The 10330-nt window shown below is 41.5% G+C and overlaps 1 protein-coding gene across 1 annotated transcript in view; it reads right to left on the bottom strand.

Annotated features, from left to right (window-relative positions):
• Window positions 1–850: 850 nt before the first annotated feature.
• The window catches only part of LOC137429835 (tudor domain-containing protein 7B-like), a 73677-nt gene continuing 64197 nt past the window's right edge, over window positions 851–10330 (bottom strand). Inside the window, exons 13-16 of the mRNA XM_078779913.1 lie at window positions 9110–9217; window positions 7314–7696; window positions 5747–5907; window positions 851–1116 (exon numbers count right to left, since the gene is read on the bottom strand). Coding sequence (XP_078636039.1) covers window positions 887–1116; window positions 5747–5907; window positions 7314–7696; window positions 9110–9217 — 882 coding nt within the window. The 3' untranslated portion in view covers window positions 851–886. The remainder of the gene's footprint in view (window positions 1117–5746; window positions 5908–7313; window positions 7697–9109; window positions 9218–10330) is intronic.

Here is a 10330-nt window from a genome sequence, read left to right as displayed (position 1 = left end):
ATCTGCTTCATATAATGTCAACACGGCACTTCAGTATTTTCTGTGAAGATCGCAGGAGAGGACAACCGGAAAAAACCTACAATTGGTGCAAGTTCCATGGCCCGACGGCATTTACCGACGTTCCCTTCCTGGCTCATCCGATCACAGTAACTGCGTTTGAAAGCTCCCATACAAAAAAGTACCATGTTCAAAAAAAAAAAACATTCAAAAAGTTCTGCAAAAGTACCATGTTTATAAACCCCCCCTCCACCACAATGGGAACAATTTACGTAATCATGGTAACAATGCAGGAAAAGAGGAGTGTTGGTGATACACCCTATCCAGATGAAATGGGTTGGGAAACAAATCTGGATGTAGTAATAGCACTCAAATTCTCCCGAAAACGCAACATGTTTATATAAACAAAAATACAAAAATCTCCATCAAGGTCTTTCCAAAATTACTGATTTCCACACACATATCAAAGAGCCTTAGACCATGGCATTTTGAAACAAACATTTAAACTGTTCACCTTTGTGTAACAGTCCATACTTATGCTAAGTTTGGTTGAATTCCCTTCAGTGGTTCAAAAACGATCACTGGCAGTTGGACTTACAACCCAAAAACAATGCCTCCGGCCTTCAGCTACAGGAGGCACAAAAACTGCTCAATGTTTGTCAAAGCAGAATGAAAAAATAAAATAATAAAAATGTTCACTCCCTTGAGTAATTCTAGCTTTTAGCAACAACATTTATATGCTACATACTTTTGTTATTTAAACATTTATCAAAGAACATGCCCAAATGCTTCAGAAAAAGATTACTTCCACTCCTTCCAACCAAGAAAAGGTAAATTATTTAATTGACAAAATTGTAATCAAAGATGTGAAAAATCTCATGCAAGCACTTTACTCTGCAGAACATGCTGAGAAACTAGTCAGAAATCCCTCGACGACATCATGGATGTTGCAATCCACATCGGGACGGGACGTATCCACGAGAGTCACCGTAAGCTGGCGATCCCAAGGGTATTTGCTCTTGCCTGCAAGCTCACACACCCAAGCGACCATCGGCTTATTCTCCACCAGGTAGCGAAAGGACGCAGCTACTTGTGCTGGCCAGTGCATGTCCGCAAAACCTGGAAACAAGAAAAGATCAGGAGCATGATGATGAAAGTAGAGAATTGCAGTGACATGTGGTGGACATTAACTTGGACCATTAACTTGGACCGAGCGTACACCTCAAATGGGAAAATCAATAATAATAAAAAAAACACAATGCACAATTCATTCCAGGTGGATACAAAAACTTTTCGTCAATTTCATGTAAAATTTAAGTATCCGATACATTAGAATTTAGATAAACTAATCCAAGATTTCAAAAATGGGTGAGAGGAGAAAAAGGTCGATGGCAATGTAGTACGGGAAGTTTAAAACCGTCAATAGTTACAGGATTAGCACCTAGTTATCAAGTTAAGCAGACATCAATCAGCATATCTTTGGTGAAAATGAATATGAAATGATGGCCATAATTACATACTCATACAACTTCCATAATTAATCTAATTTAGGGTAGGGTGAAAAGGTCATTTGCCTAAATAATCATGCAGGTGAAAATAATTTTGCTCCCCATTGTTAGCCCAATTTGTTTTACCTGCGACATGTCATCGGTCGACAAGAGCTTTGCGTTGCTGTTGTTGTTGAGGTCGATTTTTGAAATGTGCACCCATTTGTCGGCCAGCTGCCAGACCACGCCCACAGCTGTCGTTTGACTCCACCCACCATAGTGCTGACAAAATTATATGGCCACTATCTCGTGTCTGGGTTCGAGCACATAAAGCCTATATCGGCCGATTATACACTGTCCGGCTTTGTTGCATCAGATTTCCATTGACTGGGCCGATTATTAAGTAATTAATGTTTGATTAACCAAACCCGTATGTGCCTCCAGGAAAAAAGCATTACAGAATTTATTTTTTTTCCCACGTTTCCCAATCAGATAGTTGCCGGATTTTTAAAGCCAATTCCGTTGCTCTTAATGACAAAGTGTCATACGTCGATTGACCATGTACAGGTTTTTATGACCAAAAGGTTTATTATCATGGAGCACGGGAGGGCGGAAACTTGCTAAATGAATACACCTGACATGATTGAGGCCCGATCCTAGATCTAATGTAATCTATGTACCACATAGAGGCTAACATAACCCTTAATGCCGCTCATGTTTGGAGTGAGTGCACTAGTTGCCTGAAGCCAGACCCAACTGTCCCGTGAGACTCGTAATTGATATTGTACCAAACCGTGAAAACCCTCAGATGAATTGTACAATACCAACAACAGAAAGGATGAGGGAGTTGAGTGGGCGGAGGCAAAAAGTATATATTTTGTGTCTCAGGGTGTGATCATAGTGCAGTTATTATTGTTAAATCATGAAGGAATGCAAGTTTGTGAGCATGTTCCAACTTCCAACAAAATGCCAAGAGAACTAGAACGACACTCGGTAGAGAGCATACCTCCGCCAGGCTGAACACTTTACGTTTTGTATCCCACCAACAGGTCGGATTTGGACCTGAACCAAAATCTAACCGGCTTGTTCTCGTCACCTGCCCACCTCATCCATCAAGTTTTCTAACAAGTCATCCACTACTTTGAGATATCATGCAATATCTCATTCATGGTATTATCACTCAAAGGTGAAGAATCACTTTAAAACATTTTTAAAAAAATTCTCGTATCCAGATTCGGATCTTCACCAGAATTGAAAATTCTACCTCATCACAACCCTAACCTGTCCACCAAATTTCGTCCGAATCCGTCCACAACTTTGAAATATCCTGTTCACAGACAAACTGACAAAGACAGGGGTGAAAACATAACCTCCATCCACCTTCGGTGGCGGTAACTAACAGTTTGGTAGTGTAGTGCAATAGACATCATAAGGTCGCATGCCATATCAATAAAATGATAGAACACCCCCTTACCTTCTTGATCCGATAACATTTAACCACCCATGTAGTCATATCCGTGGAAACGATTAAAAATAAGGTTCTGGATGATTTGTTTTAATAATTATTTTCATCATTCTTCTTTCTATTCTCAGTTGTAAGAAAAAAACTATATGTTTGGTTGGTAAAAGATGGCCATCGTCCAATGCTTAAAAAATAAATAAATAAATAAAAATAAACTTGATTTCAATTATAGTGTTTCCTATTTATAGTATGTTACTCTAATTTTATAACCTCTGGGTGTTAGCTTAAACCTAAAGGCTTCATGAGTTGTTGTCTCTATTAGTTGTACTTGTGCTACAGGTGTGTCGTTGGTTGTCATCTCCATATGCATGTTTCAGAAAGTGCAACAGAGCCCCATCACGTCTCAAAGTATCCGCCTCTAAGTGTGAGTGAGCGAGTGATGGAGTGTGAACAAGCAGGCGTGCGTGCATGGTGTGTGCATGTGTCGAGGCTGGGATTCTGTCTTCAAACACAAAATAGACATCTTGATACTGCGCATACATATTCGTTTATTTGCATTAACCGTTACAATCGTTAGCCTGGTGTTGGGCTAGCTGCTCGGGTGCCGGCTTAGGATCCTAGGATCCTGGGTTCGAATCCCGGTCGATCGCTGAATTAACGCCAGGGGGTTGACTCAGCCTGTCATCCTTCGGAGGTCGGCTAATTGAGTACCAGTTCACTGGTAATTCCCTGCTTGTCGTAAAAGACGACAAAAAGGGTTGGCGGCAGGAAGGGCATCCGGCCGTAAAACATTGCTTCAAAAAGGGGACCGAAAAACAACAACAACCACGGTCCCCGAAAAAGGCCAACCCCCGCTTTGCGGGGGAAAAATGGCCTCTAAATGTGGTTATTTTTAACCGTTACAATCGTGATGTTTGCAGAGGCGGCTGGCAAAAGAACATTACGAATGTATTATTACTCTATACCAAGCTGTTCAAACTACATTCACCACATGTTTGAAGGGATGGGAGAGGGCTATTTGAATCCATGTGTGTGTGGGCGCACGCAAATGTGCAAGTCGCCAACCAAATAAACTAACATAGTGCCCCCAGGTTGGCTTACTATGACATGCACCACAGGGTGTGAAAGGGGTCACCAAGATGAATACTCCGACAAGGCTCAGCATTGTTAAACTTGTTTCAAAGACGATCTCCATACACCTGCATTTTGAAGGGCACATTTAATCCCACCTTGTGGGGGGAAGGAGGGTAGGGGTGGCCACAGCAGATATTTGGCCCAAGTCGTTTTACAACCACTTGGCCAGGACTGACATTCAACTGGAGTAGATTTGGGCAGGGATTTGTTCAGGGTGTTGGCAAAACATCAAGTTTTTGCAAAAGGAGCCATAGGATCTAACATCCACCAGATAATGCTCACCAATGGGCCATCGAGATCAAAGTCCATCTGAGGGACGGCACACGATGTAATACCAGTAAAGCACCAATCCATTCAAGCTTATAGTTGGGCAGGGAATGAAACACAGAATAGACAGCTCAAAGGTGAGTAAGTCAAGTAAGGAACCTTTGCACTACCTTGTCAGGCATTCATGCACACATTCTGTTCGAAGGGAAATATTATACGGCCACATCATCTTCAACTAGAAAATAGAAATCGACAAATGAGTTGATGGATATTCCCCCACCAGCATTGGATGTCAACTTTCTATTACGTTTGATCTCAATTTAAGATCACATTAAAAATTAAACCTCACATTAGATAGAGCGTGCAAGAGGGAAAAGATAAGTAGGAGACTATCAAAACAAATCTTCTAACTCCTCTAGTTAATGGTCCACAAAATGATTTTCAAAGGGCACCTGACTTTTGACCCATTGGAACCTAAAATTGAATCACTTAATCTTTGTATAACAGTCCATACTTCTGACAAGTTTGGTCAACACCACTACAGTGGTTCACAAGTTCTTGCAGTAGCAAGAACGGATAACGGACAGAGCTGGTCCGACAACTCCAAAACAATGCCTCTGGCCTTCAACAACTGTGCAATAGGGGATTTATACGCCAATTGTGGTCGCCATATTTTTATCAATCACATGCGAGGCAATCTACAAACAGTACGATATAGTTGATTATGGTGAGGAAAGATGGGCCTGTTTAAATTTACATGAAAACAAAAACTCCCTCCTGGATCTTCACTGATAATAAATAATGGTGAGTCTCATTCAATCCCGTTTCTCCTGTTTAGATTTACAAAACGCTTGCTATTTTCAATACTTCTTCTTTCAACACTTAAATTTTATTCATATTGCCCCATCAAATAGAATTTCTGATTATACGCTAACTTTGAAGGCATCGCATAGCAAGACGCTCTACTCGCAATACATGAGAAAATGAAAAAGCAGCTGATATGTCAACAATTCATTTGCATGGTTTTTAAAGGGGGAAAGCTTATTTTATTTACTTTCTCCAAAACCCTGTTGGTCAAAAAACACGATAGCATTCATCTATTACGTAAGCAAAAATGGAAGAATTTCCATCTTCCCCTCTGCACTGTATTCTCCATATGCAAGGAATGGCAGACTAATGCAATATGGTGCTTCAAGGAGGTGAAGACCCACGTGACCTCAAAAATTTGCCACATGCATACATATAAAAATCTATCTCTAAGATTGGTATTCCCATCAGGTCTTATATTCTAGTACACATGGTAATTAATTTACAAGGCCCAAACACTGCAGAAAAAGGATATGAAAGATACACCCATTGTCTCACTGTGGATACCTGTTAAAGTAAGCCATTTACACACCTTCCAAATCAGCCCAGATGGCCTGAAAAGGTAGCTGCAAGAAGCTTTGGTCAAGCTGGCGCAGAAACTTGGTGTCGACCATCGTGTAATGACCATAGTCCAGCTGATACACCATGGCCATATTTGGGGACGCCAGGGACTTCACCAACACACGGTACCAACTTCCACCACGAGTTAAACATGCAACAAAACATGTTTTCAGGTAAGCAACGCAACAATTGCTATTTTCCAAAAGCACATTCAGTTTCTTTAAAAATGCACATAACTACAAAGAAACACCAATTTGATATTATATTTATATATATTTTTTTTTTTATGAGAAAAACAAGACAGTGTGCACAAGTCAGACTATAACTTGGGTCAGCCATAATTGCAAAAATATTAATGAAATTTAAAACTGAAAATATGACAAAAATAAATAAAGAAATAAATAAAGGGAAAGAAACCCAAGCGACGTCACCCTTGTACAGGCCATGTTCCATGAAGCAAGAGGGGCCAGAGAACAAATTGTGACCAGGAACCTCAGATATAATTTATATACAAGGAAGGTCCAAAAAAAAATGTAGATGTTCAGTTGGTTTGGTAACAGAAGTCTGCCAACCACACTGTACATGGGTCAGGAAGAATAGAACGAGATTCACAACACAGAGTTATTGGTTGCAGAGGTCAGTGGGGGAGTTCACTTTCTCCTGTTCTCTTCTTGATCTATGTGAAATCTATGACAGTGGAAGTAATAGAAGAATCAAAATGCAATTGTCAAGTGTGAAGCTGTTTCAGGAAGCAAGGTGTGGTAACCAGAGTGGAAGTTAGTTTACAGATGCTGAAGAACAGTTTGAATGAAACGGCAAGGAAATACAACATGAAGATAATTGTATACAAGATGAAGATGATTGTATACAAGATGAAGATGAAGGTACCACAACCCAGTCATATGACCCTTAGTCCCACTGGCGTGTTTGGTTAAGCCATGATAGGTAATGACCGAATACATCGCAGACAGACAGACACCAAGTTACGTATTTTAGTACGATAGTTGTGTGCAGTGTAGATACGTAGCTGAGATGTGGACACAGTCAGATGTTTGGTAGCTTTGGAGATGCATGTGAACATAGTCATTTGGATGGAAGGCGAAACAAATTAAGTTCCTACATCTGTCGACAAGAAAAGGACTGGTGAATGTGGCCAGAAGAAGAAAGGAAGAATTGGATTGGAAATCTACGGGAAGATGGATTGATAAAGGATGCAATGCAATCGAAGGTATGGAAGGGAAACACCAAGAGGAAGTAGAACAGTGGGAATGCTGGGTGAGCTGAGGGATAAAGGTTGTTTGTGTAGATGAATAGGAAAGGTGCGAATCGAAGTGCAGAGTCAAAGGAACCAGAACCTGCAAATAGGCAGAATATGGCTGATGCAGTTAAACTTGCACTCAAATGTTCCGAGTCTTTCTCTCCACATGAATTTAACCAATTTATTTGCAAATCTTAGTGGCACAAAGATGAGTTGTTCTCTCTCCTTCAACCCCCCATTCCCCAACAGGGAAGCACAAAACTCCAAGAAGCACACTTACTTGTCACCCAGCATGGCTGCGTACACAAGACTTTCAACGACAGTTTCCTCCAACTGCAAGCATTCTTCGTCTTTGGCATACCTCTTCATCATGTTATCTGTGAGTTTATTGAGATCGCTTAGGCAGCGCCATGGTTGGAGGGCAAACAAGCCAGGGTGGCAAGCGATTGAAACGAACACATCCATCCGCTTTCCACGCTCTGGGAGCTGCTGAGGAGGAAGGATCTGGCAGGTGATTGGTGAGACCTGTTTTCCCACCTTCATGCCAATGTTCGCACAATGAGCAGCCAGCATCTTGTTTACACTCTGGGAGCAATCATCAAAGTTCATGGAAGTAAAGAGGTGGATGTGGACGAGCTGAGGTTTGTCCTGCACACTTGCAACCTGTGCAAAGGGAGAAACAGTCGATACCAAACGGTTCATAAACGGTTAACGGTTATTTTGATACCTCGCACAAGCCATCATGCAAGAGAAAGAAGGTAACACATTTCTGTCCTGTCATTCCATATCTGTGTTGAGTGAATGAGTTAAGATAACCGAGTTTAAGCCAAACAAGTTATTGTGGGCATTATTGTAGTGTATAAAATAATTAGTGTAATTCACGTCTTTCTCTTCCCTTGTTCTCCCAACGCTTTCATTATATAATCAAAACGTGTTTTTAACTCACCTGGAACGAAGTTCAGGGGCGCTTATGTGATGGCACGTTGTCGGTCCGTCAATCCATCAACACTTTAAACTTTTCCTAAACTGCTGAATGGATTGCTACTAAATTTGGCACAAATTATATTTGTTGTGTTGTGACTAAAGTTTGTTCACGGCATAAAAACAAAACAAAAAAAAACACGGGGTGTGAGGGGTTTACCGGGGGTCAATGTGGATCCAGGTTTGACCCCCCAAAATAGGAATTTGCTGTTTCCTCTGAAACTACAAACACTATTGTGATGAAACTTGACAACATTCACCACCCGTGAAGTACCAAAGTATGCTCAAGCATGAATTTTTTTTGCCCCTTTAGGGTTCTACGGGGGTAGGGGGGGTGTGGGGGGGGGGGGGGTTGCCCCCCAACCTAAATAGAGATTTGCTTTCTTCTCAGAAACTACACACGCAATTTCGATAAGACTTCGCCACAACTTTAATCACCCATGATGTGCCAATGTTTTTAGAAATTATTATGAAAGGCATTAGAAAAATTGCGGTCTTCGGAGGTATATGGGGTTGGGGGAGGAGGGGTTGACCCCCCAAAATCGGTATTTTTTTGTTTGAAGTTATGATTATGTTAGTACGATTCTACATGCTGCCCTGTCTTCCAGCAACCATTGAAATTGGTTTAAAATACCCTTAGTCGGTGCAGTATACTGTTTATTCCACCAGGTGAGCGCCAGGGGTATTGCCTCTGTTTTTGTATGCATCGTCGAGGCTCATGGAATAGCGAGTACACAACCATTTATGAGTTGAGGGTTGTTCTCACCATTTGTGAGCTGGATGTGTGCAGTTCATATATTTGGCATTACAACTCTGGCACGCATTCAGCACGTGACTATTGGAAGTTTGACACCAACCCTATTAGGACGCCATCAATAGGTTAAATCGCCCAGCCCATCTTATTCCACGGACGACTAGTTATTGCGACAGATCCTCATTGGTTTTATGTATGCCAAAAACCGAAGCAAAGACCGACTCATCTATACATGTACGTATTTCAGTCATGTCACTGTAAACAAACGGCAAAGTAAGATTAGTATAAGAAGCAGCAATAATGATCTTTTTCTTTGCAGCTATAATAAGATGCAGCACAACCTTCAGAATGTAATATTTGTTCAGCAACGTTTTCCATAAGAACTCCAGGGCATTCACGTTCTGCACATCCAGGCTCGACTCTGTGTTTACGAGGCGGCACTTGAGTACCTGTGCACAGTAAACAACACCACACTAGATTTCTTTTCTTTTTTAACATAGTTTATCAAGTGTCATCTGAAAGCCAAAATTCATGAACAAAGAATAATGTAGGTACTTCTCAACACAAAGATCTTGTAAAAAGCTTGTGAAGCACATTTGCTCATTTTTTAAGAAAAGACAGAACCGGTCAGTTTCGGTTTAGGAAGGTAAATTTAACACCATCAAAGACCAGTTGAGAGAGGAAGCTGAAATGTAAACGTGTTACTTCATCACAAAGTAACATGACAAAATTCATTAAAATCCGACAGGTGAAAACATCATGACATAGACCAGCCATGATGGGGATACAACAAACAACAACAGGCATTTTAAGGCTATTTTCCCTGCAAGAGCGGGAGTTAGCCTTGCGGTCCCCATGACAATCTCCTCCATTTTGCCCTATTTTCTGCATCTCCCCTTGTTAACCCCCTTGCCCGCATTTCTTCTTCGACCATCTTTAGCCAAGCGTTTCTCGGTCTTCCCTGTCCTCTACTTCCTTCTACATTCATTTCCATCACTCTTCTCAACCAGTCACTTTCATCCTTCCTCAACACATGACCAAACCATCTCAAACTGTTTCTCTTCACAGCATCCATCACAGGCTCCATTCCCATCATCTTTCGCAATTCATCATTTGTCTTCCTCTCTCTCAACGATACTCCGCACATCCACCGAATCATTCGCATTTCCACCCTTTCCACCCTTCGTTGCTGCTCTACGTTCATTGCCCATGTCTCGCTCCCATAAATCATAACACTTCTCACATGCAGCATACACCTTTCCCTTCAGCTTCAACGCCCCTCCCCTCCTCATCAGCACGCCACTCAGTTCCCGAAACTTCTTCCATTGCACATCTCACTCTAGCAACCGTTGCCGAGTCTGATCCACCTTCTCCATTCAGCATGTCTCCGAGGTAGCAAAATGTTTTCACACCTTCCAGCTTCACACCGCCTCCAAGATCCAACTCAACATTTCCTCCATCTGCAGCTCCCTCTGTGCACACCTTACATTTGAATGTAGCTGCCACACTGGTTAATGACCCTCTCAAACCACTACATTTTTGATGAACCCACTCAGCGCACA

This window comes from Myxine glutinosa, chromosome 6 (genome assembly GCF_964187855.1).
Source record: "Myxine glutinosa chromosome 6, kmMyxGlut1.1, whole genome shotgun sequence".
Lineage (NCBI taxonomy): Eukaryota > Metazoa > Chordata > Myxini > Myxiniformes > Myxinidae > Myxine > Myxine glutinosa.
This window is presented reverse-complemented; position numbering and strand designations above follow the sequence as displayed.